This window comes from Dipodomys merriami, unplaced genomic scaffold (genome assembly GCF_024711535.1).
Source record: "Dipodomys merriami isolate MVZ:Mamm:240054 unplaced genomic scaffold, mDipMer1.0.p SCAF_64, whole genome shotgun sequence".
Lineage (NCBI taxonomy): Eukaryota > Metazoa > Chordata > Mammalia > Rodentia > Heteromyidae > Dipodomys > Dipodomys merriami.
In genome coordinates this window covers 1,573,323-1,600,638 of record NW_027206224.1, presented here as the reverse complement: position 1 = coordinate 1,600,638, position 27,316 = coordinate 1,573,323, and the positions used below count along the sequence as shown (strand labels likewise).

The following is a 27,316-nucleotide window of genomic DNA, read 5'->3' as shown; positions in this document are numbered from 1 at the left end:
GAGAATTACAATTTGAAGCCGCCAGGACAGGAATGTCAGTGAGACTCTTATTTTCAATAAACCACCAGAAAACCAGAAGTGGCACTGTGGCTCAAGGGGTACAGCACTTGCCTTGAGTTGAAGAGCTCAGGGACAGCACTCAGGCCCAAATTTCAAGCTCCACAACTGACAAAAAAAAAAAAAAAAAGTCAAGTACAGTGACTAATGTTTGTAATCCTAGCTATTCCAGAAGGCTGATATCAGGAAGAGAGAAGCTTGCTTGAGGCCAACCTGGGAAAAAGTTTGGAAGACCCCATTTCAACAGAAAACCTGGGTAGGATAGTGTGCACTGTCATATCAGGTGGTGGGAAACATTAAGTAGGAGGATTGTGATCTGGGCAGAAACCAAGACCCTATCTCAAAAATAACCAGAGCCACTCACTCATGTGTATGATCCTAGCTACTCAGGAGGCTGAGATCTGAGGATCGCGGTTCAAAGCCAGCCCAGGCAGAAAAGTCCATGAGGCAACAAAAACCTAGGAGTGGAGGTGTGGCTAAAGTGTCAGAATATCATTCTTGAGTGAAAAGGCCAAGGGTCCTAGACTTCAAGCCCTAGTGCCTGCATAAAACAAAACAAAACAAACTCGGAGCAATGTGGGGAGGTATGGCTTAAGTCATAGCAATTGTGTAGCCTTGAGCTGAAACTCCAGTACTGCCAAATAAAAGTGGTTATTTGGTAAAAATTGAGAATGTATACGTGTGTATATATGTATATATACATTCATATATATGTGTGTATATATATATATGCGCTCCCCCCCCCACACCAATATTAGGGATAGAACCCAGGGCCTTGCGTGCACCAGGTAAGCACTCTACAACTGACGGCTTAACAGGTAATATTATATATATATATATATATTTTTTTTTTTGGGGGGGTCCAGTCGTGGTCCCTGAACTCTTAGCCTGGGCGCTGTCCCTCAGCTCCTCAGCTCAAGGCTAGCACTCTACCACTTGAGCCACAGCGCCACTTCCGGCTTTTTTCTTTTTGCTTATGTGGTGCTGAGGAATCGAACCCAGGGCCTCATGCATGCAAGGCAAGCGCTCTACCACTGAGCCACTTCCCAGCCAATTCGTTAACCAAACTTGGAATTCCAAGATGTTAGGACCTCTGGTGAAGGGACAGCTAAAGTGAATTCTATTTTAGGCCACAAAGAATCTAAAACAGTGCAGACAGGTCCTGATCACTAAAGAAATTCATTTAAAAATCAGATTCTTAGTAGTGGTGAACCTTGGGGTTCCATAACTTAACTCCTAATCACAGTCTTGAGGCCTCAGGCCAGTCACCCTGAATCTCTAACACCGGTTATTCGATTACTGTGTGCTAAGCGTTTTACAGGCACATTCATTTAAAGTGCCAACCCCTTAGGAAGGCAGAGGCTCTCACACCCATTTTACCGGTGAGGAAACTGAGCCTGGAGGGAGAGGGGATTGGACAGATCACAGCCTGGGATCAGGCGGGATATGAACACGTGGCTTCAGTACATGCCTTGCCTAGTGATGGGGGAAACTGGGAAGGGAAGCGTGGTGGGACGAATGGGAAGGGAAGCAGGAAGGATTCTGGAGACCTGGGCCCCGGTTTGGGGGCTCAGCAGAACGCAGATCAGCCGTGGGTGCGCGTACCTGTGTGTGGAAATGTCTCCTGAGGAGACACCTGCCCCCGAGAAGCTTTTGGGCACCGCTCCAAAATCTCAGCCTGTGATTGGTCAGATTGGAGGGGTTGGACGACCCTGATTGGCTCGTCCGGCCTCAGACCAGGCGTGCAACCCGGTTACGGAAGCCGAGAAGGGCCAAGAGCCGTCTCCATCTCTAGGAAGTAAAGGCTGCAGCAACCCTAGCAGCCTGGAAGAGGTGTCTGTGTCTCAATGGCGACCACGGGAACTAGCGGCAGCGGCGGGAAAAGCCAGGACGGCGAGACGTCCGTCACCTACTATCGGATGGAGGAGGTGGCGAAGCACAACACCGCGAAGGAAACGTGGCTGGTGATTCACGGGCGAGTCTACGATGTCACCCGCTTCCTCAACGAGGTGGGGCGGCCCCCGGGAGCCGCAGGGTGAGGGGTGACCGGGCGGCCCGAGCGTGCACAGGAAGGAAACGAGGCCTGGCAGTGGGCGATAAGGCGGACCAAAGGGACCGCGACCCTCAGGGGGCCGGGGGCGGGAGGTCGCAGATCGGCGAGGATCTCTAGCCAGTACCAATTCCCTTGCCAATTATGTAATCGCGTGCATTTCTTATGCAGCTTCTGTGAGCTAGGTTAAACTGTAGGCCATCATCAGTCCCATTTTACACCTAGGGAAACTGAGGCTCAGAGGCAGAGAACTACACCTAGGGAAACTGAGGCTCGGAGGCAGAGAACTCTCAAGGTCATACACTCTCAAGGTTCTGATCCCTGTTCGAACCCATGTTGGAAGAGCCCCATACCTGTGATCTTTCCAGAATGCCTTCGGAAGTAAAACCGTGTGAGGATTAATACTTTCTTGAGGATCTGAGGCCCTCTTTTCTGGATTATGTTTTTTTTCTCTCCTGCTTCGAGTTGACCTTGAGTCCAGAAGATCATGAGATGAACTTTTTTCTTTACCATTGACCTAGTAAGATTCACTCTTCAAACTTGCTGTGTTAGATTTGGTTACACAAGTCTCAGAGATCATTGTGCAACTGAGTGATTTTTTTTTTAAGGAGACAGTTTTTAAAAATATTTATTTAAAGTAACTTTATTGACAGAATTTACATACAATAACTTGCACCCATTTAAAATATACATAGTTGCCGGGCGCCGGTGACTCATGCCTGGAATCCTAGCTTCTCAGGAGGATGAGATCTGAGGATCACGGTTCAGAGCCTGCCTGGGCAGGAAAGACTCTCATCTCCAATTAATCACAGAAAAAGCCGGATGTGGGCTGTGGCTCAACCACAGCTCCAAAAGGAGCCCACCCATAGTACCCAGGACCAGAGTTCAAGACCCAGGACCGGAAAAAATAAAATGTACATGCTTGATAAGCTTTGACAAATGTGTTCAGCCTTCTCATTATAAACCCGATTAAGAAATAAGAGACTTGGGTTGGAGATGGGGTAGAGCACTTGCTCTAGCAAGCATGAGGCCTTGAGTTTATGCCCTAGCATTGCCAAAAGAAAAAAATATTTCCGTTATCTTAAATAGTTATCTTTGTCCCTTTGCTGTGGTTATCATTCTCCCTAGCCCTAGAGAATTACTGATGTTCAGGCACTAAAGATAAATTTGAAGCTTTGATTTATGTGTGCTTATTTTATAATAGAGAAAATATTCTGTGGTCAATTTCCTGTACTAGCTTTGTATAATATAACCTTACTGTAACTGAGAAATTTTTTTCCTGTTCATTTTCTCGGAGGCAAATTACTAGGAAAATATTTTTTTCTATTATTTTGAGGGCTAGTAAAATAGTTTTTCCATTCATTGCTACACTCTGGCTCAATTCCATAAATGCTTTAAAAACTTAGCTTCCCAAACAGAATATGTGCAAATATTTCTAGGGAAATAATTCAGGGATTTAGGAATTTTTCTATGTGTAGCATATTGGCATCTTTTTTTTTTTTTTTTTTTTTGGGTCCGGTCGTGGGTCTGAACTCTGGGCATGGGTGCTATCCCTCAGCTCTTCAGCTGAAGGCTAGTGCTGTACCACTTGAGCCGCAACGCCACTTCCGGCTTTTTTCTTTTTGCTTATGTGGTGCTGAGGAATCGAACAGGGCCTCAGGCATGCAAGGCAAGTGCTCTACCACTGAGCCACCTTCCCAGCCCCTATATTGGCATCTTTTCTTCCTTTCTTTTCCTTCCTTTCCTTCCTTCCTTTCGTTCCTTCCTTCCTTGCTTCCTTCCTTCCTTCCTTTCTCTCTTCCTTTCTGTTTCTTTCTCTCTTTCTTTCTTGCCTTTCTTTCTTTTTCTTTCTTTCTTTCTCTCTCTTTCTTTCTTTCTCTCTTTCTTTCTTTCTTTCTTTCTTTCTTTCTTTCTTTCTTTCTTTCTTTCTTTCTTTCTTTCTTTCTTTCTTTCTTTCTTTCTTTCTTTCTTTCTCTTTCTTTCTTTGTCATGGGGCCTGAACTCTGGGCCTTGGCGCTGTCCCTTAGCTCTTCAGCTCAAGGCTAGTGCTCTACCACTTGAGCCACAATGCCACTTCTGGTTTTCTGAGTGGTTTATTGGAGATAAGAGTCTCAAGGACTTTCCTTCCTGGGCTGGCTTTGAACTGAGATCCTCAGATCTCAGCCTCCTAAGTAGTTAGGATTATAGGCGTGAGCTACTGGTGCCTGACTGGCATTTTTTCTTATTTTTTTTTCTTATTTAAATTTAGGTGTGTGTGTGTGTGTGTGTGTGTGTGTGTGTGTGTGTGTGTGTGTGTGTGTGTGTGTGTGTGTGTGTGTGTGTGTAAAATTATATATGTATGTTTTTTGAAGTACTGGGGTTTGAACTTAGAGCCTTATGCTTTCTAAGCAAGAGGCCTACCACTAAGTAATGCTCCCATTCCATTTTGCTTTAACTATTTTTAATATTTATTTATTTTTGTTGGTTGTGGGGCCTGAACTCCCTGAGTTCTTCAGCTCAAGGCTAGCTCTCTACCACTGGAGCCACAGTGACATTTCTGGCTTTTTCTGCTTATATGGTGCTGAGGAATCGAACCCAGGGCCTCATGCATGCAAGGCAAGCGCTCTACCACTGAGCTACCTTCCCAGCTCAAGGAACTTTTTTAAAATTTTGGTTGTGAGTTTGAACTCTGGGCCTTGGGCACTGTCCCTGAGCTCTTTAGCTCACGGCTATCACTCTATCACTTGAGCCACAGCACCACTTCCTAATTATTTTTTAAATAGGGTTTTGAATTTACAGCCAGGTTGGCGGGGCCTTCAGTCTATCTACTAATGCTTCCCACAAAACTGGGATGTCAGGTGTGCACCATGGTGCCTGTGTTTTTACTGGTTAATTTGAGAAACTTTTTGCCTGTTTTGGCCTAGAACCATGATCCTCCCTTCTCCACCTCACCAGAAGGTAGGATTGCTGGTTTGAGTAATACTTAGCTTTTTTTTTTTTTTTCCCCTTCCAATTCTGGGAATTGAACCCAGGGCTTCACATAAGCTAGTCACGTGCTCTACCACTAGTACAATGCCAGGTTTGCTTTGAAAATAATTAGCCTAGGCTGGGAAGGTGGCTCAGTGGTAGAGCACTTGCCTTGCATGCATGAGGCCCTGGGTTCGTTTCCTCAGCATCACATAAGCAGAAAAAAAAAGCCGGAAGTGGTGCTATGGCTCAAGTGGTAGAGTGCTAGCCTTGAGCTGAAGAGCTGAGGGACAGTGCCCAGGCCCAGAGTTCAGGCCCCACGACTGGACCGCCCCCCCCCCAAAAAAAAAGAAAATAATTAACCTAGAGTGATTCACTATAGTCCTTATTTTAACAGGTACAAGAAACAGGTTGAGAGAAAATCTGACCATATGATTGCACAGTGACAGAATCTGGCTTAGAAAATCCCTTGATTTCTCTTGTCCACATAGCATTGCTTTAATTCTAGCCTTAGCTGTGTCCTATGGTGATTGCCTTCTAATAAGTTTTAGGTTAAAGCATAGTTCATAATAATAGGTAGGCAGTGGTGTTTTTCTTTTCTTTTTTTTTTTTTTGGTTGTGGGGCTTGAACTCAGGGTTTGGAGCTGTCCCTGAGCTCTTTCACTCAAGGCTAGCATTCTACCACCTTCAGCTACAGCTCCACTTCTGGTTTTTGAGGGGCTAATTGGAGATAAGAGTCTCATGGGAGGGTCTGGGAAGGTGACTCAGTGGTAGAGCGCTTGCCTTGCATGCCTGAGGCCCTGGGTTTGATTCCTCAGCACCACATAAGCAAAAAGAAAAAAGCCAGAAGTGGCCCTGTGGCTCAAGTGGTAGAGTGCTAGCCTTGAGCTGAAGAGCTGAGGGACAGCGTTCAGGCCCAGAGTTCAGGCCCCACGACCGGACCCCCCCCCCAAAAAAAAAAAAAAAAAGTCTCATGGGAACATTTCTTCCTGGGCTGGCTTTGAACTTTGATCCTCAGATTTCAGCCTCCTGAGTAGCTAGGATTACAGATGTGAGCCACCTGGCTAATTTGTTCCATTTTATTGCTTCTTATTTCATTGTGTGAATCCATTAACCTGTTGATTGACATTTGGGTAGTTTCCAGTATTTGATGGTCATGAATAAAGCTGAGGTGAACTTGCATGAAGAGATATTTGTGTGGTCCTGTATTTCCATTCTGTTTGGGTAGAAACCTACTAGTAAAATGGTGAGTGAGATTAACTTTTTAAGTAACTACCAGAGCTTTTCTCAAAGAGTTTACATCATTTTATATTAAAACCAATAATGTATGACTTTCCCAATTTTCCACATCTTCATTGACATGTATTTATTAGTTGTTGATGTTGAGCCTTTCTGATGAGTGTATGTAGCATATAATTGTGGTTTTATCTTTCCTCTCCTTGATGACTAATGATGTTCTGTGTTTTCATGGGTAATTTGTATATGTTTGTGTGGTCTTGCCTTTAAAATTTTTTTTTTTTTTTTTTGGGTCCGGTCTTGGAGCCTGGATTCTGGGCCTGGGCGCTGTCCCTCAGCTCTTCAGCTCAAGGCTAGCGCTCTACCACTTGAACCACAGTGCCACTTCCAGCTTTTTTCTTTTTGCTTATGTGGTGCTGAGGAATCGAACCCAGGGCTTCATGCATGCTAGGCAAGTGCTCTACCACTAAGCCACATTCCCAGCCCTGGTGGTTATTTTTGTAGTGAATACAAAATTATATTCATTTTAGCTTTGTGTGTGTGTGTCTGTGTGTGTATGTGGTTCTGGGGATGAACTCAGGACCTCAGGATTCTAATAACATCTTTGGAGTAGTAAATGAGAGGTACTCTGAGAGATTTGAAGGTAAATTCCATCTGGCAGTGGGAAGGAGCAGTAGTTCATGCCTGGCTGATCCAAACTGGATCTCCAGTTTGAGACTCTTGTCTTAAAAAGCCAGTACATAAGTAAATAAACAGATTGCAAATAATGGTAAATTGAATGCTGTGGACTGACTTGTGGGTGAGATGCCGCACACGGGTGAGATGACCTGATGAGTGAATCTACTTTGATTTATCTGTGCATTTTGCATGGGGGTGTGGACAGGTCTATGTGCACCTAAACGATAAAGTCAGCGCTCCCTACATCTTGCTATGTTCCAGGCTCCTTGCTCTGTTCTCAAATTATCACCAATAAGAGGGCCCTGGCTCTCTGTGTAAGAGAAGAAGGAGGAGGAAAGGCATGAAATAATTGCAGTGGGGAGGAGTAAATCCCAAGAAGAGAAGATGAAGAAGAAGAGAAGCCCTTTCTGCAGCAGCGAGATGCATGGTGACAGGGACCAAGATCTCTGGTTATGTTTGAATCCACAGACTTGACTCAACTCGGCCTGGTTGTACCTTTGCCAGCTTGCATCCTTTTTTTGGCCAGGAGCTAATTTGCCTGTTTTACCTGGCTCGTTCTCTTCTGGAAGCAAATGCCTATGGGCCCTCACCATTTCCTCCTGTTCACCATCCATATCTATTATCTTTCCTTGCCTTGTCAGATTGTTTAGGAAGTAGGTTTTAATCCTCTCCAAAGCTTTAATCTCTGTATTTTACTTAGGTGATGTAATATGTTGGGCTAGAGGTCACTCTTTTCATCATTCCGCCTCATGTCATAGCTTCCTCCATGTTTCTCCATTTCATTTTCCAAGTCAGGTGGTATCTAGTAACTCTATTGTTCCATTTTAATTACGTCAGGGTGGAATTTCCATCCACAAAGAACTTAACGGGATTTTTTTTTCCCAGCAAGATTTTTATTCTGTAACTCTATCATTCTTAGAATTCTCTTTTCTTCTGTGTTCTTTCAATTAGCATTAATTACCATTCCACTAGTATTTAATAAAGAGACTAGGGATTGAAAATCTGTCAGATAGTGATCTGAGCAGATAATTTGTTCATTAGGAATCAACAGATAGATCCAGGGAAACAAATTGGAGTTGTACAGAAAGTTCTTATTTATGCAAGACAACTTAGCATGTGATAAAGGTGGTATTTGAAAACAGTGGAGGGCTGGGAATATAGCTAGGACTGCTTGCCTAGTGTGATTGAGGTGCTATCACTACGAAAAAAGTAGACTAATAGGGGGAAAAAAAATGCTGTCTTCAATAAGTTGTGTATAGTTGTTCGCCTTTTTCTCCTAGTGTTTACAGGGGGAAAAAAATCCTTGTGGTTTTGTCAAGAATGTAGTTTTTGCAGAGCGGCAGTGGAGAGAAGGCTGGGATAGAGAGGGCTGGGCCCACAGTCCCACGAAGCCAGGCTTACTGACTCCTAGTTATTTTTGAGGGACTCAAACAATTGTCTTTAGGGTCCTGGAACACTTGTGGGCAGTGGTACCAAATGGAGTCAAACTAGACTTATCGATGAAGCTGCTTACCGAAGAAACAGTCTTGGATGTGTTTAAAGCAATGTCTACCATCAAAGTTCAAATGCATGTAGTCAGTCAGAGGGGCTTTGATGAGAAGTTAAGTCTATTCTAGACCAGAAGCTATAATTATGATTTCTTATTTTCTTGTTTCTTATAAATATAGTGAATGTAGTAAAAAAAAAAAAAAAAAAAGAATGAAAGCTAGAAGTGGTGCTGTGGCTCAAGTGGTAGAGCTGAAATGCTGAGGGACAGTGCCCAGGCCCAGAGTTCAGCTCCCATAATGAACAACAACAACAAGAATAAATAAAAATAAAAAAAGAATGAAAAGATTGGAGCTGCAGACAAGGCAATGGTTAGCCTGATTAAATGTCCTGTTTCAAGAATGAGAGGCAGTGTATTGTTTTTTTCCTCCTATTTTTTTGTTGGTCGTGGAGCTTGAACTTTTTTCACTTAAGGCGAGCACTCTACTACTTTGAGCCACAGCACCACTTCCAGTTTTCTGGTGGTTAATTGAAGATAAGAGTCTCATGGACTTTCCTGCTGTGGCTAGCTTTGTGATCCTCAGATCTCAGCTTCCTGAGTAGCTAGGATTACAGGAGTGAGCCACCAGCACCCGGCTTCTTTCTTCTTTCTTCTTTCTCCCTTCTTCTCCTTCTTCTACTCTCCCTTGTCCTTCCTCTCTCCCCTCCTCCTTTCTTCCTTTGTGTGTATGTATATGTGTGTGTATGTATGTGTGTGCTGGTATTGGGGCTTGAACTCAAGGCCTGGGCACCTGTCCCTCAGATCTCAGCCTTCTGAGCCACTGGCTGTGTATTTTGGTCTTACAATACTTACCTCAGCATTTTCTAACTTATTCCCACAAGCATGATTTGTATGTATCTGCATATATTAAGATTAAAAAAATTGAGCAGTTGACTTTGAACCTCCAACATTGACCTTGCTGGGAACTGGGTGAATAATGTCCTTTTGTGTTTGATATCCAGCTTGCAAGTGTGTCAATTAAATGGCAGAGGTTACCTCTAGGTCAGATACTGAGTAATAAGAAAATGCCTGGGTGCGTCCCAAGCCTCTGCTTTGGCTTACTGTTGAACTTATTACACAGTCTCTCACTCCTGATGGAGCATTACTATTTTATTCACCGATAATGGAAGGTTTTATCCTCTTTGCCAACCGTTTTTCTTTGTTGGATCAACAACCAACTGGAACGGGGAAGGAATTTGAAAAGGAGGAGCATTTAGATTTGTTTGTATTCATTCATTCAATTTGGAGAAGAGATTAATTCTCCCCATGCTGTCCAGGCTGGTCTTGAACTTCTAAGCTCAGCAGCCTTCTTCTTCGGGCTTCCAAGAACTGGGACATATATATGCCACCACTCCACAATGTTTGTTGCTAATAGTGGCCAATGGGCAAGGTTAGGCATTTCCTGGATTGGAGTGAATGGGTGTAGTGTTGGCCTGCTGGAAAGGTCCCAGTAGTTACTGAACTATTTTAAGGTTTTTGAGGCTCTTGAATAAATAATTGAAGAGTCAATGGAGCGAGTGAAATAAAATTCAGAAAGATTTTGGGCCTTGGACTCTTACATGGCTTTTCACTCATGCTGGCACTCTGCTACTTGAACCATTCATCCATTCTGGCATTTTGCTGGTTAGCTGGAGATAAAAGTCCCATTTGTCTGCCCAAGTGAACTTGGAACCTTGATTTTCAGATTTCAGCCTCCTGAGTAGCTAAGATTATAGGTGGGAGCCACTGACACCAGACCTTTTTTTCTTTTTTAAACAGACAAGTGTTTTTAGGTAGAAGAGGAATAATGTTGAAAATTGTTTAGTTAAAATAAGATGTTATCTTTTGTAGAAGCATGCAGAACTCAAGGTTGGTACTCTTGGGTTGTTGTTTCCTTTAAATGATGATGTCCAGGCTCATGCCTATAATTCTCGCTACTTAGGAGGCTGAGATATGAGGAACTGTGGTTTGAAGCCAGCTCAGGCAGACAAGTCCCTGTGAGACTCTTTACTTCCAATTAACCACTCAAGGGCCTGGGAAGGTTGCTCAGTGGTAGAGTGCTTGCCTTGCATGCATGAGGCCCTGGGTTCAATTCCTTAGCACCACATAAGCAGAAAAGGCCAGAAGTGGTGCTATGGCTCGAGTGGTAGAGCACTAGCTTTGAGATGAAGAGCTGAGGGACAGTGCCCAGGCCCAGAGTTCAGCCCCCATGACCAACAAAACAACAACAACACCAATTAACCACTCAAAAACCAGAAGTGGAGCTATGGCTCAAAGTGGTAGAGCACTAGCCTTGTGCAAAAGAGCTCAGGGACAGTGCCTATGCCCTGAGTTCAAGCCCACAACTGAAAAAAAAAAAAAAAAGTATAGTTTAGTGGTTTTCGTCATCTCCAAATGGTTGTACAAATGTCAGAGCTTGCTTGCTTGCTTGACTTCTTGCTTTTTTTTGTCGGTCCTAAGGCCTGAACTCTGGGCCTGGGCACTATCCCTCAGCTCTTCAGCTCAAGGCTAGCACTCTACTGCTTGAGCCACAGTGCCACTTCCAGCCTTTTCTGCTTATATGGTGCTGAGGAATTGAACCCAGGGCCTCGTGTAGGAAAGGCTAGCACTCTTACCACTGAGCCACCTTCCCAGCTCCCCCCCTTTTTTTTGAGACAGAGTCTTCCTGTGTAGCCCAGGTTGGCCTCAAATTTCCTATACCAAGATGGATTTGAACTTGTGATGCTGTGTGCTGGGATTGTAGGCATTGGACTTAGAGGTCTGGTTTTTAACTTCCACTTTTTATTACATCAAAAAGAAACATGCCTATTAGCTATTACTTCTCATTTCCTCTCCTATACTCAGCTCTGTGGATTTTCCATCTCCAGACATTTTGCATAAATAGAATCATACAATACGTGGCCTTTTGTTACTGACTTATTTTAATATTTTCAAAGTTTATCTTTGTTGTAGGATGGATAGGTACCTTTTTTTTTCTAGTACCAGGCTTTAAACTCAGAGCTCAAAAGTCAATGGAGCTTTCTTGCTTATAGCTGGCAAGTGGCTTGCGCTACAACTTGAGCCCAAGTGCCAGGAGATGGAATTTTGGGGACTTTTCTCCTTGGGCTGGCTTCAAACTGTGATCCTCCACTTCTCAGCCTTTAAGTAACTATGATTACAGGTGTGAGGTACCGGGGCCTGGCCAAATTCTTAATTTTTGATAAAGTTTTTAAATTTTGTTGCTTATGATTTTGGCATCTTGAAGAAACTCCAAAGTAATGAAAATGTACTCATATGTATTCTAAGCCAAGATGATGTTTATCACTGTTTCAGGAGTTGTGAGATGAAGTCTATCACTAGTTACAGGAACTGGTTGGGCCATTCTGATGAGCAGGGTTTTTTGTTAGTTTGTTTGTTTTAATCAAACCTAGTCCCATCCATCTTAAAAACATCGGGCTAGGATTGGAACACACTGATCCTTAGATCAGTTTAAGGAGTAAAAATGCTTGTATGTATTCTAGTTTCTTTCTCCCTTATCCAGCCACTTCTCTGGTGCATTTAAATTTTTTCTATGGCTTGTTTTCACTGTATTAACCAACAGTCCCACAAGTCTGTTCTCGTTAGTCCTGAAGGACTGAGATTAGCCCCGTATTTGTAGTTTCTAAGACTAAGCATGACTGAAAATAAATTAATCTTCCTCCAAACTCCTCCGCCCTATGTCTGCTGCTAATATTGCTTAATTTGAAGCCTAGTCTTCTTTGTCCCTTTTGTGTGTAATTAGTGATTTTCAAATTGATTATTGACGGTCATGGAGCACTTTAATCATGTACACTCACTTGATTGTGTGTATCAGGCTTCCATCCAAAATGTTGCTTCCAGAAAGTGTTCTGCAGCTAAAAATGTTGTGAAAAATCTCTGCCCTCTATCCAGTCAGTAAACACATCCAGGTGTTTCCTCTGTTCAAATGCCTGGGTTTTTTTTTTTTTTTTTCTTAAGGCATATTTTTAAAAAGCAGCAACAGAAAAAAAAATGCACAAAACCTGAAAACACATTCAATGAGTTTTCACTGAGTCAGCACATTTGCGAAATCCCCTCCGAGTGGACCTAGAAGTGCTCCTTCCAGCTTGTCCCTGCCCATCCCCAAAGCCACCGCTGTCCTGACTTCCAACTCCAGATGCCATTGCCCACATAATATACTCCATATACATATTCTTTCTTTTTTCAGCTGCCTGGCATGTATATCATATACATGTCATATATGTCATATATGGCCAGGAGCTGATGGCTTATGCCTGTAATCCTAACTGCTCAGGAGGCTGATATCTGAGGATCACAGTTCAAAGCCAGCCCCGCCAGGAAAGTCTATGAGACTCTTTTTTTTGGGGGGGGGAAGAGGGTCTGGTCATGGGGCTTGAACTCTGGGCCTGGGCACTGTCCCTCAGCTCTTCAGCTCAAGGCTAGCGCTCTACCACTTGCGCCACAGCGCCACTTCCGGCTTTTTTCTTTTTCTTTTTGCTTATGTGGTACTGGGGAATTGAACCCAGGTCCTCATTCATGCAAGGCAAGCGCTCTACCACTGAGCCACCTTCCCAACCCTCTCTGAGACTCTTATCTCCAATAAGCCAACAGAAAACTGGAAGTGGCACTGTGGCTCAAATGATAGAGTGCTAGCCTTGAGCTGAAGAGCCGAGGGACAGTGCCCAGGCCCAGGGTTCAAACCCCATGATCAACACACAGACACACACACAGACACACACAGACACACACACACACAGATACACACACACACACATACACGTCATATATGGAATTGATTTTATTTTACTTTTCTATATTATTGACATTTTTATATTATGAAAATGTATTTCATAAAATCTGCCATCTTAAATTTTGTAAAATGTGCAGTCCACCAATTGTATTGTCCATACCTGTGAATCAGGCATCCAGAACTTTAAAAAAAAATTAATTTTAATTTTTTTGTTTGTGTGTTACTGAGGAATCGAACCTAGGGCCTCTTGCATGCTAAGCAAGCACTCTACAACTAAGCCACATTCCCAGCCCTCTCCAGAACTTTTGAATCTGGAAAACTTCAAACTAGACTATTCAACAAATCCCTTTTCTCCTCTTTGGATAGCAACTAGTCTTCTACTTTCTGTTTATGAATTTGACAATTTTAGAAATGTCATATAAAGGTAGAATCCATTCTCTGATTGGGTCACTTAGCATAAAGTTCTTGAGGTTCATTTGTTGCAGGAGAATGTGACTGGATTTCATTTTTTTAAGAATGAATAATAGCCAGTTAGTTGTATGTACATACATCACATTCTGTTTAACTCATTTATCTCCTGATGAACATTTGAGTGGCTTTTGCCTTTTGGCTACTGGGAATAATGCTGCTGTGAAGGTGGTAGCATGAATACTTTTTTGGTCAGTTGTGGGGCTTGAACTCAGGGCCTGGGCACTGTTCCTGAGCCTCTTTGTGCTCACGGCTAGTGCTCTAGTACTTAGTGGTTAATTGGAGGACAAGAGTCTCATGGGGACTTTTCTGCCCAGGCTGGCTTTGACCACGATCCTTAGATGTCAGGCTTCTGAGTAGCTAGGATTGCAGGTATGAACCACTGGTGCCTGACTTTACAAATACTTCTTGAAGCCAGGTGTAGTCACAAGTGCCAGGTACTCTGGAAGCAGAGGTAGGATTGTGAGTTTGAGGCCAACATCTGATACATAGTAAGCCCTTGTGTTCCCCCCCCCCCAATCTAAACAAATTACAAAAAAAAAACAACTTTGAGACCCTATGCTAACACACACACACACACACACACACACACACACACACACACACACACACACACACACACACACACACACACACACACACACACACACACACACACACACACACACACACACACACACACACACACACACACACACACACCGGATTGAGATTATTAGATCGATAATAGTTCTATTTCTTGCCACTTAAGCCATGCCTCCAGCTCATCTTTTGCTGGTTAATTGGAAATGAGATACCCTCAGATCTTTGTGCCCAGCTGGCTTTTTAGCCACAATCCTCAGATCACAATCTCCTTAGTAGCTAGGATTACAGGCATGCCACTGGCTGTGGTAGTCTTAATAATGACAGGGAAGGGAACCAACCTACACTTACACATTGTGCCCAGTAGTCATGTCTCTGTAGTCTCTGAAATCTTGAACAGTTTCTTCTTGACTTGCTGACCTCATTTACTTTTGAGTGTCACAGGCCATTCATCTTCTGGACTGTCACTCATTTTACACACTTGTCTTAGCCTCACCATCATACCCATAGCATGCAGTTTGGGCCAGAATATTACAGAAATTCTATTCCTTCCTGTTGCATCCTCCCAGGTAACACACAATGGCAATTTGTTCCATTACTCCCATTCAAAGGAGAAAAGAACAAGAATAATTGGGGACCAAAGGAAAAATATACATGGATTTGCTTTTCAGAGAACCCTTGGTTCATTAAATATCTTTTCCTCCCAGCATCCTGCTGGAGAAGAGGTTCTGCTGGAACAGGCTGGTACTGATGCAAGCGAAAGCTTTGAAGATATAGGCCACTCCTCCGATGCCAGAGAGATGCTCAAGCAGTACTACATTGGTGACGTCCACCCGGTAAGAATGGTCAGAGAACAAACTTGTGAGCATAGCACAGCACAGCATCAATAATAGAGCACAACATCACATAACATGAGAATGAATGATTAGAAAGTCATTCAGCCTAGCTACTAGGTTACATTGTTCTAGAATCATCTAGCCTTATAGTATATAGCACATAGTATCTCTGAAAAGCTAAAGGGACTGGTGTTTGGATTATTTTTATTGATGATTGATTCCTGTAGTGAATGAATCCATATGTAAAACTGTGGTGGTTTGGTTGTTCTTGAAAGCCCCTTGTAAGCCTGGGCACTGGAGGCTCATGCCTGTAATACTAGCTACTTGGGAGGCTGAGATCTAAGGATCGTGATTCAAAGCCAACCTGCGCAGAAAAGTCTGTAAGACTCTTATCTATAATAAAGAAAAAAAAAAAAAAGCCAGAAATGGAGTAGTGGCTCAAGTGGTAGAGTGCTAGTCTTGAGCAAAAGAAGCTGAGGGACAGTGCCCAGGCCTGAGTTCGAGCCCCAGAGGTGGCATACACACTAAAGGTGGTAACTATAGACTTTTAAATCCTTCATACTTAACCATTCTAACAGGAGACCCTGATATGCTAAATATGTGTGGGGGAAGTGAGGGGAGGTGGGTCAGGCTAGTTCTTCAGACCCTGGTTCCCACAGATAATACACTGCCAGCAAAAACTAGCCTCAGGTTCCAAGATTAGAAACAAACACATCAGAAGAGATCATTTGGATGTGTCTTAAAACATTGTTTTCTTTTTCACAGAATGACCTTAAACCCAATAGTGGTAAAAAGGTAAGGGTTTATCAGTTTATCTTGTGTGTCTCTACTGTTTATATTTGTTTACTCAAGTAGAATTGCTTGTGTGTATGTGTGTGTGTGTGTGTATGTGTATGCTTGTGTGTGCTGGGTCTGGGGGCTTGAACTAAGTAAGGGCCTGGGCACTGTCCCTGAGCTTTTGTGATCAAGGTTAGTAGTACTCTACCATTTGAGCCAAAACACCACTTCTGGCCTTTTCTGTTTATGTGGTACTGAGGAATTGAACCCAGGGCTTCATGCATGCTAGGCAGGCATTTGTACCACTAAGCCACATTCCCAGCCCCCTTTCCAGTGGTGTTTAAAGCCAGAAATTTCCAAATTATCTTTTTTTGTCAGTTACTGGCCACAGAGACACACACAGCGTAAGTCAGAAGCTGCCTGAATGCTAGCAGACCACTCTGTTACATTTGCTGAAGGTGTCCTGTGTCCTAAAATCTGCTTCCAATTTTAAATACTTGGAATAGCAAACGTCCCATTTAGGAAGTAAAACATAAGCTTTTTATACACTTTCTACACCTTTTACTTAAGTTTTTGAAAGCCTACATAATAAACTATGATAGGCCAGAGGTATACTTGTAATACTCCTTGTCTATGTTTTAACACATCATCATCATTCTGGATCATTCTTCCCTACATTTGTGTCCTGATGATAAAATACACCACATTTCTTAAGAGAGAGAGGGAGAGAGAGGGAGAGTGTGTGTGTGTGTGTGTGTGTGTGTGTACCCCTTGCTCATGTTTTTTGTGTGTGTGTGTGGGTGTGTATGTGTGTGTGTGTGTGTGTGTGTGTGTGTGTACCCCTTGCTCATGTTTTCTCTTAAACAGAGCTTATAGTGATATCCATATCTGCTAACCCCCAAGACCTATGCCCTGGGGTGGCCAGATGTGACAGTACTTTCTTGTTCTTGCAGCTGAGTCTGATTGAGTGAGTAATTGGGTTCATTGCCTGTTGAAATAGTATCGGGAAAATACTCCATTATGGAGCTAGTGGAAGAGAGAGAGATCTCCATGTCATTCTCCTTCAGAGTTCCTAGACATAGAAGAATAACACTTCCTGTTTCCTTCTCTCCACCCATTAGAAGGCTGCTCCCATAGCTCTCAATAAAATGCCCTTGGCTCAGAAAATTGTGTTGAAATAATTAGATACGATTTTACAATTCCAGGTCATTTGAGTCCTTCATTTTACAAATGAGGAAACAGCTTTAGCATTCAGCAGCAAGATATCAGACATCATTTTATAAGAAGTTTCCTCAGATAGGCTAAAGTATTTCCTTTTAACCTACAAAATCCCGCTTAATTATTTATTAATTTGTACTACATATAATTATTATTTATGTTATGGAAGAGTTAAAACATTAATAAACTTCGAGCTTTTAAGAATTAGTTTTACTGGGCTGGGAAGGTGGCTCAGTGGTAGAGTGCTTGTCTCGCATGCATGAGGCCCTGGGTTCAATTCCTCAGCACCACATAAGTAGAAAAAAAAAGCCGGAAGTGGTGCCTTGAACTGAAGAGTTGAGGGACAGTGCCCAGGCCCAGAGTTCAGGTCCCACGACTAGCCAAAAAAAAAAAAAAAAGAATCAGTTTTACTTACAGGGTTAATTTCTATTAGTTTTGAGGTAAAAATCATAGCAGTTTGTTGTGTGCAAATCTGTTATAAACTACTTGGAGAATAAAGAAACATGTCTTAAAGCTGGGTGCTGATGGGCTCACTCTTATAATCCTAGCTACTCAGGAGGCTGATACTATAATCTCTGCTCAAAGCCAGCCCAGCCAGAAAAGCCTGTGAGCATCTTATCTCTAATTAATCACCAAGAAACTAGAAGTGGAAGTGTGGCTCAAGTGATTTAGCACCAGCCTTTAGCAAAAAAAAAAAAAAAAAACAAAAAAACCTGAGAGATAGCTCCTAGGCTTTCAGTACTGGGGAAATAAGTAAATTAAATAAATAAATAAATAAATAAAGTATATATAGTAGAGCTTGTGCTTGAAGAACTTTGGATTATATTGGATCTGCTGTTTTATAACTAAAATCATAGTTTTGCAGTTAGTACTTTCTGTAGACTAGGTTGAGAGTATAATAGTCTAGATATACAAATAACCAGTCACATGTGCTTGAATACCTAAAGGGATAAATCTACAAGCTAGGCATGTCACTGAAGCCTCTGTTCCCTTCAGCAGACCTCGGACATGGAGATGAGGATTGAAACATTGTGCTCAGAGGAAGAGTGTGGGTAAAGGAAGATTATATGTTATTCAAACTTTTCAAGCTTGTTGTTGGTCACTCACACCTATAATCCTAGCTACTCTGGAGGTTGAGATCTGAGGATTGTGGTTTGAAGTCAGCCTAGGCAGGAAAGTCTGTGAGAGACTCTTTTTTTTTTTTTTTTTTTTTGTCGGTCATGGGGCTTGAACTCCAGGCCTGGGCGCTGTCCCTCAGCTCTTCAGCTCAAGGCGAGCGCTCTACCACTTGAGCTACAGCGCCACTTCCGGTTTTCTGGTGGTTTATTGGAGATAGGAGTCTCATGGTCTCTCCTGCCCGGGCTGGCTTTGAACCGCGATCCTCAGATCTCAGCCTCCTGAGTAGCTAGGATTACAGGCGTGAGCCACCAGCGCCCGGCTTGTGAGAGACTCTTATCTCCAATTAACCACCAAAAAGCTGGCACTGGAGCTATGTGGTAGCTCAAGTGGTAGAGCACAAAAATTCAGGGACATCACCCAGGCCCAGAATTCAAGCCCCAGGACCATCAAAAAACAAAATCAAAAACTCTTTTCAGTCTTATAGGATTAAAAACAACAAGAAAAAACCTTACATAAAGCTGGGCCCTGGTGGCTCACACCTATCATCCTAACTACTCAGGAGGCTGAGATCTGAGGATCGAAGTTCAGAGCCAACCTGGACAGAAAGTCCATGAGACTCTTATCTCCGATTAACTGGCAGAAAACCAGAACTTAGTGCTGTGGCTCAAAGTAGTAGAGCACTAGCCTTGAGCACAAAAGGTCAGGGACATCTCCCAGGCCCTGAGTTCAAGCCCTATGACTAACAAAACAACAACAACCCCCCCCCCCAAAAAAAAAATAACCCAACTTACATAACTGGAGAAAGGAAAGGCAGGGGTGACAAAAAAGAAATGTATTCATTACCAAACTTATGAAATGGTAATCCCTCTGTATCACACCTTAATAATAACAATAACATCATACTTTCAAAAACTACATATGCAAATATGGTATTAAAAACAACAACAACCACCTTACCTGGCTTCTTTCTAAACTTAGCTGAAGGACTTGGTTGCTAATTATGCCTTAACCATCTCTTCCATAGCTCACACCTCACATATGCATCATTGTCCCTACCACACCCCCTTCCCGAGTCTCTGAAAATGGAACTGTTCGTTGTTATTTCTCAGACAGACCCAGAATGTTGTAATTAGCCTGTTTATGCCATGCTAGCATGGTATAATGATAAGCAGATAACAATAATCTCAAGTAATTGTGATACTGTATGAGTAGGGCTTATCAAAACCCTTTCATTGGAAGTTTTACTTCCTATGAGCAAATTTCTTTGAAGTTTGAGGGATGTGTTTTATTTGCATGACAGTCTTATGAAATTAAAACTCAATTTGCGGGCCACTCTATAAAGTATATCTGGTCCAGGATGTCTTTTGTTTTGTTTTGTTTTTGTTGCCAGTCCTGGGGCAAAGTAGCTAAATTACAGGCATGAACTACCAGTGCCTGGTTAAATGTGGTCTTTTATGCTAATAAGGCTAACGTGCTACCACTTGAGCCATAGCACCACTTCTGGCTTTTTTTTTCTGCTTATGTGGTGCTGAGGAATCGAACCCAGGGCCTCATGCATGCAAGGCAAGCGCTCTACCACTGAGCCACCTTCCCAGCCCCAGGGCTTCAGAATTTATACAGATAATTAAGACTTATATGCACTGTTAATCTTTTTTTTTTCTTTTTTCTCTTGTTATTTTTGAATATGTGACTTTACCAGGATCCTTTGAAAAACCATACGTGCAAAAGGTGAGTACCTCTTTAATGGATTTCCTTGTGCTCCCCAATTTCTACCTTGAGGCTTTTCCGCAGATATACATGCAGAACCTAATTTAAGAGCACAGGCTGACAGCTAATGCTTTTTTGGACAAAGTCTTCACAAACTCAGTAGTTATTATGATACTCATCAAGTTCATTTTTATAATTTCAACCATTTTGAATAATCAGAAGATTCTTTCATTGAGTGATATTACAATCTGTGACATAAATTGGAATCACATCCAAGAAGAGGCTGGTATACATGAGCAACTAATTCTATGATGCCGTTACCTGACTTTCACCTGAAACTTGATCTGTGTGAAGTGCAAAAGAAACATTTTTAGTTATAGTCAATAATTCTGTTTTTCTCCAAGGTTTACTTGTAGTGTGTCCCTTGTACTGTGTCCCCCAGTAATGTTAGAAATACAGAGGTTTGTAGCTCTGAGAAATGGAGTAAGCCACCCAGTCATAAGTGCATTATCTACCATGACTGTGGCCAGCCTGGATTGTAAAGAAATCTTCAAGAACCAGGCACCAGTGTAATCCTAGCTACTCAGGAGGCTGAGACCTAAGGATTGCAGTTCAGAGCTGAGCAGGAGAGTCCATGCGACTCTTATCTACAATAAACTACCAAAAAAGTTGAAAGGAGAGCTGTGGCTTAAGTGGTAGAGCACTAGGCTTGAGCACAAACGCTCAAGGGACAGCGCCTAGACCCTGAGTTCAAGCCCAGAGTTGGCATATACACACACACATACACACAGATCTTTGAATAAAATGAATAAATTGTAGTCTATTCATCCTGTAGAATACTGCAGAGGGCTACAAGTAAATGAATCACAATTGTGTGCAGTTCCATGCACTAGCCTGGGTGGATCAACAGGAAGAAAATTCTGTCTTTTGGCAGGAAGTTGCTGTGCAATGTAAATCTCCTTTCGTGCAGTATAAATGTGTTCCCTCCATTTCTCCCTTCAGTGGCAGTTTAGTAGAAAGATTACACGAGGCTTGGTGGGTAACCATTCTGTCTTGTATATTAAGGAATATCTGCAGTGGACATGAGTCTTTTGTGGTTGCTCCTCAAGAAATCTGAATTCATTTCTATTTTGAAGAGATTACTTAACAGTTCCCATGGGCCATCTTGCTGATACACAAGTCATCTTGATTTATTTATTTATTGTTTAACTAAGTTACTTGGCTGACATTCTAACATCGTTTGGAGTAGCTTTCTGACATGCTTTGGTATACAAAGTGGTGGGCATGTTTAGGCAAACAGAATCATTTTTATTATGAATGTTAGTTGGTTTTATTGGCTTGGAAACTATTTAATACTGAAGCTAGACATATCTTAACTATAGAGGCAGCTTGGTCATTTGAACCAGAAAAGAATTATACCTTAAAACTAGCTGCTGAGCCAGGCGCTGATGGCTCACACCTGTAATCCTAGCTACTCAGGAGGCTGAAATCTGAGGATCAGGGGTCAAAGCCAGCCTTGGCAGGAAAGTCTGTGAAAACTCTTATCTCCAATAAAACATAAAAAAAAACCAGAAGTGGTGCTGTGACTCAACTGGTAGAGCACTAACCTTGAGCTGAAGAGCTGAGGGACAGCATGCAGGCCCAAGAGTTCAAGCCCCGCGACCGACAAAAACAAAATAAAACAAACTAGCTGCTGATAATTTTAATTATTATTTTATTTTAATTATCACTTTTAATTTTAAAAATCATTTTAATTCTAACATTTTTTATAGTTTTTGATTATTAAAATTTTAATTTAATATTTAATTTTTAATTTTTTTTGATGGTAGTAGGGTTTGTACTTAGTACCTAACCCTTGCCAGGGAGGTCCACTCCCATTTGAGCAACTCCTCTAAGACCCTGATAAGCTCTATTTTTTTTTTTTTTTTGTCGGTCGTGGGGCTTGAACTCTGGACCTGGGTGTTGTCCCTCAGCTCTTCAACTCAAGGCAAGCGCTCTACCACTTGAGCTACAGCGCCACTTCTCTATTTTTTTTTTTTTTTTGGTCAGTCATGGGGCTTGAACTCTGGGCCTGGACGCTGTCTCTCAGCTTTTCAGCTCAAGGCAAGCACTCTACCACTTGAGCCACAGTGCCACTTCTGGTTTTCTGGTGGTTTATTGGAGATGAGTCTCGGAGAGGGCTGGGAAGGTGGCTCAACGGTAGAGCACTTGCCTTGCATGCATGAGGCCTTGGGTTTGATTCCTCAGCACCACATAAGCAGAAAAAAAAAAAGCTGGAAGTGGCGCTGTGGCTCAAGTGGTAGAGCACTCACCTTGAGCTGAAGAGCTGAGGGACAGTGCCCAGGCCCAGAGTTCAGGCCCCATGACTGGACCCAAAAAAAAAAAGTCTCAGAAACTTTCCTGCCTGGGTTGGCTTTGAACTGCAATTCTCAGATCTCAGCCTCCTGAGTAGCTAGGATTACTGATGTGAGCCCTTGGTACCCTGCTTGATAAACTCTATTAAAGAAGCTATTTTAAGAATAATGATTGCTCGCCGGGCACTGGTGGCTCACGCCTGTAATCCTAGCTACTCAGGAGGCTGAGATCTGAGGATCGCGGTTCAAAGCTAGCCCGGGCAGGAAAGACCGCAAGACTCCTATCTCCAATAAACCACCAGAAAACCGGAAGTGGCGCTGTAGCTCAAGTGGTAGAGCGCTAGCCTTGAGCTGAAGAGCTGAGGGACAGCGCCCAGGCCCAGAGTTCAAGTCCCACGACCGACCAAAAAAAAAAAAAAAAAAGAATAATGATTGCTGTTCTGAAACTCTAAGGAGTGTCAAGCCAGTGCTCTTTGCTTGACTTAGGACTATCGAGATGTTTGTTGTGTAATAAAAGCAGTTTAATTTCCCAAGGTGATTCTTGCCCCTATAAATATTTATTAGTGAACAGATATTGAAAGATAGTGTTGCTGGATAACAGTGGCTCACACTTGTAATCCTAGCTACTGAGGAGGCTGAGCTCTGAGGTTCATGATTCAAAGCCAGCATGGGCAGAAAAGACTCCCAAGAGAGTCTTATCTCCAATTACCAGCAAAAAAAAAAGCTGGAAGTGGAGTTGTGGCTCAAGTGGTATACTGCCAGCCTTGAACAAAACAACAACAAGCTGCAAATGAGAATGCAAGGCCCTGAATTCACGCTCCAGTACCAGCCCCAAAAATAGTGACATGAAATGGGATGAAATGAGGTGAAAGAGAAGGAAGAAAGTCTAGATTGTATAAAATCCTCACACCTTTGCTGCTGTTTTTCCTTATTCTAGTTGCTGGGCATATTGGATTCTCCCCGTTGTCAGCGCAGTCCTCATAGGTGTCCTATATCGCTACTACAAGATGGAAAGCAAATCTTGAGACCTGCTGAAGCCTGGGAACACATCTTGGGAGTGAGAAGTAGAGACTTGCTTTGGGAGCTGCAGCAGTGGCCCCTCCTTGATTCCTGCCCAATCGTCTTTGAAGCCAGGATGGTTGGCCACATACCCACCTCCAATCTGGGACCAATATCCTTCATTTTCCAGAGCCTTACTCTCAAAGCACCTGCACACTTGCTCTATCTTCCCCAGGGCATCTTCCCTGGTTTCCACAACTACCTTACATTTCACACACTTATGTTAATGATTTCAATTCTTACAATGTAGTGACGTTGTTTGATTAAAAAAAAAAAAAAAGCCTGATGTTTAAGAGTTGGACTGTATATGAGATGTTCTTTTTGTGCTGGTACTGGGGCTTGAACTCAGGGCCTGGGTGCTACTCCTGAGCTTTTTTGATCAAGGCTAGCGATCCACCACTTTGAGCCAGAGTGTCATTTCTGGCTTTTTCTGGTTAATTGGCGATATGACTTTCCTGCCCAGGCTGGCTTTGAACTACAATCCTGAGATCTCAGCTTCTTGAGTTGTTAGGATTTTACAGGCATGAGCCACGAGTACCAGGCTACATTAGACATTCTTAACCCAATTTTGAAGCTTTCCTTTTTAGTAAATACTTTTTGTAAAATTCTGGTTTAATTTTTCCTATTTATCACAAAAGGTTTGATACATATATACCAATGATTGAAAACACAACTACAAAATTAGCTTTTTTATTTTCCTTTTCTCTATTTTATTGTACTTATTTATTTATTATTATTTTTTATTTTTTTATTTTTTCGCTGGTCCTGGGCTCTGTCCCTGAGGTTTTTGAAGCCATAACTCTGCTTCCAGATTTTTGTAGTTAATTAGAGATAAGATTGTTGTGGACTTTCCCTGCCTGGGTTGGCTTTGAACTGTAATCCTCAGATCTCAAACTCCTGAATCACTAAGATTATAGGCATGAACCACTAGCTCTCAGCTTTTTTTTTTTTTTTTTCTTTGCTAGTCCTAGGTCTTGAACTCAGGGTGTGGGCACAGTCCTTGAGCTTCTTTTACTCAAGGCTAGCACTGTACCACTTGAGCCACAGCACCACTTTTCAGCTTTGTCTGTTTATGTGGTACTGTGGAATCAAACCCAGGGCTTCATGAATGCTAGGCAAGCACTCTACCACTAAGCCACATTCCCAGCCCCAGCTTTGACCTTGTTTATGTTTGTTAAAACTAGAAAGAGCTTTGTGGCCATCCTCCCCTATCCATGTGAATATAACTGGATGCTATTCCTACCCCCCAAATCCAGCCACCTTCCCTTCCAAGGGGAGGGGAGCAGGTTATGCTTTACTTTGATTGCTTGGGTGGGAAGAGCTGAAAGAAGGAGGAGGGGTGGTTTGGAAGCTAGAACTCTGGTGAGTTCAGAATGATCTTTCTTTTGAAAAATACTGAAAGCACTACTTTTGACAGGAGTTGGGCAAAACTCCCAAAGCTTTCTCTGATTTGGCACTACCTTCTAACTACCCCTCCTCTTTTCTCCTAGCTCTCTATTATTGGCAAAATGTAAACACATACTATGTCTTTAGCGATTTACCAGGGATTCTGGTGGCTTTTTTAAATAGAGTAACAAATGTTTGATTTCCCTGTTTGACCAGAGATAAAAGACTCCACTTTGATCTTCTGTCTGCCTTAATAAAATAGCTTCATCATTTAAGAGTGGGAGACCATTCATGACAAGAGACTATTTTCTATTTCATCATCCCAAAAACTAAAGTTTTGTTTTGATTTTGATTTTTTTTGTTTTTTGTTGTTGTTGATCGTGGGGCCTGAACTCTGGGCCTGGGCTCTGTTCCTCAGCAATTCAGCTCAAGGCTAGTTAGTGCTCTACCATTTGAGCCACAGCTCCACTTCTGGCTTTTTCTGCTTATGTGGTGCTAAGGAATCAAACCCAGGGCCTCATGCATACAAGGCAAGCACCCTACCACTGAGCCACCTTCCCAGCCCCGAAAATGCTTTAAAAAAATAGTCTTTTGGGCTTTTTTTTTCTTCCTCCTCAATATGTGTATCATTAAAAAGTAGGTTTTTAATTTAAAATTATGTCATGGGTCTGGGTATTTCTTTGGCATCTTTGACTTTATGTTTCCCCTGTGGAAGCACCTAAGTAGATTGTGCATCAACTGTTTTCCAACTGCTGATTTATTTTATTTTTGTTGGTTGCAGGGCTTGAACTCAAAGCCTGGAGACTATCCTTGAGCTTTATCTGCTCAAAGCTAGTGCTCTACCACTTTTAGTCATAGCACCACTTTTGGTTTTGTGGTGTTTAATTGGAGATAAGAATCTTATGGACTTTCCAGCTTAGGCTGGCTTTGAACTGTAGTCCTCAGATCTCAGCTTCCCGAGTAGCTAGGATTACAAGCATGAGTCACCAGTGCCCAGTGTGAATGCTGATTTTTATGCCTGCCCTTAGGGGGTTATCTTTCTGCTTCTGGGCCATTGTCTGTTTGGCAGGGAACAGCTGGATGGAGTACAACCTCCTCCTTCCCTTCCAGTTTACCAAGAGCTGGACAGGACAGGAAAGCTGCCCAGCAAACCAAGGCCAGCCCATGCAAACTGTTTTACAAAGTTCATTCCAGGTCTTGTATCCTGTGATTTAACAGTTGAATGAATTCAGAATTCATCCAAATAATATTAGCCTTTTCCCTTGCATACGATATTTTGAAATAATTTCTGGTTCACTTTTACGTATTAGAGAAAGGAGTTGAATGGAACTGTGATCTTAACCAGATGTTTATGATATTAATATAGGGGGAGAAATAGTTGGCTCTTATGTAACAGAAGTGGTGTGACTGAAGGTTGCATTGAATGAGGATTGGGATGTTATTGCTCTCATGATGATGTCACATGGAATACATTGGGGTACAGAACAAGGCATGTTGGGGAGGTAGAAAGGGAACCTTCGAGCTAAAATGAAGCCAGAAGATTACTTGGACCAGTTGTAAAAGCTGGGGTGTTAGCAGTCTCCAATATCAAATGGAAAACATCTGGCTTATAGGAAAGATTAAAGAATAATATTCTTAGGTTAAATTCTTGGATTAAAAAATATATATATAGGGTGAACATCCATGCAGAAAGTGTGTTTTTCTATTAAAAATTTTTTTTTCTGTTTACATCTGGACTCATTTTTGTTTTTTGTTTTTTAACTAAGAGCCAGAACAAAAAGCTTTTCAGACTGTCTCTGCCATCCATGAAATCCATTTAATACTCAGGGCTTCATTTAAATGATTACAAATGTGATGCCACTTTGTATTATGAAGAGCACTTTTTGGGGTCCATTAACTATAATCCTGCTGCCTGCATAAACAGTGAGGTGAGAGGTAGGAATTGAGTAGAGCAGAGGTTTTCTAAACAAGTAATGTAGCATGGGTGCCAAATCCATCTGAAGGAATTTTGTTTAAGAAGTATGTTCCCTATTTAAGATCTCAAGTGTATCTATGTGCTTAAATGCCATTTTAGGGGACTGAAATGTGGTACATCAAAGTTATTTAACTTTTAGGAGAAATGAATTCAGACATTTCTTGTCTCAACAAGAAATTTGCTTTTTATTTTTTAAAAACCATTGCATTTTGTTGCCAAGTATCACAAAAGTAATGGAGAGGCTACTAGGCTCTGAGAGCTAGGTCTGGAGTTTGTGGGGGTGCTTTAGAAGGAAGGTTCCAGAGCAACAGAGATCTGTCAAGTCACCAAGCCTATATCCTACATCTTATGAGTTTCAGTAGCTGTCCTTTCCATAACACTATCTCCTTCATTGGCTCTTTGAGCAAAACATGATTTTGGTTATTTAACTTTCCTTTTTTCTGTACCCTGTGTTATGAATAAATAATATGATCATTCCTTTTGTGTATTCAATAATGGAGTTTGTTTACCTGTTTTATTTCAGCATATTTTGAAACAGATCTTTGTCTCAGCTGGAATGCATATACAGTGAGTATCTGTTAGAACCACACACAATAAAGATAGTGTTTTCCTTTTTT

General features: G+C 42.2%; 1 protein-coding gene and 1 long non-coding RNA gene across 4 annotated transcripts in view; one reads left to right on the top strand and one right to left on the bottom strand.

The window, feature by feature from the left end:
- LOC138815358 (uncharacterized) overlaps nt 1–2,676 on the bottom strand; it is an 11,708-nt gene extending 9,032 nt beyond the window's left edge. The window contains exon 1 of the long non-coding RNA XR_011368302.1: nt 2,461–2,676. This is a non-coding gene — a long non-coding RNA (uncharacterized lncRNA). The remainder of the gene's footprint in view (nt 1–2,460) is intronic.
- Cyb5b (cytochrome b5 type B) lies at nt 1,820–27,316 on the top strand. 3 transcript variants are annotated; one of them, XM_070004700.1, is made up of 6 exons: nt 1,820–2,066; nt 14,976–15,104; nt 15,870–15,899; nt 18,099–18,151; nt 19,918–19,946; nt 23,217–23,286. In XM_070004700.1, exons 1-5 carry the CDS (start codon nt 1,905–1,907, stop codon nt 19,925–19,927), a joined length of 384 nt encoding a protein of 127 aa, XP_069860801.1. In that variant the 5' UTR covers nt 1,820–1,904; the 3' UTR covers nt 19,928–19,946; nt 23,217–23,286. The 3 variants fall into 3 exon arrangements, with proteins under 3 accessions (XP_069860801.1, XP_069860800.1, XP_069860799.1); XM_070004699.1 differs by having other exon boundaries at nt 18,096–18,151; XM_070004698.1 differs by lacking the exon at nt 18,099–18,151 and having other exon boundaries at nt 1,822–2,066; nt 23,217–27,316.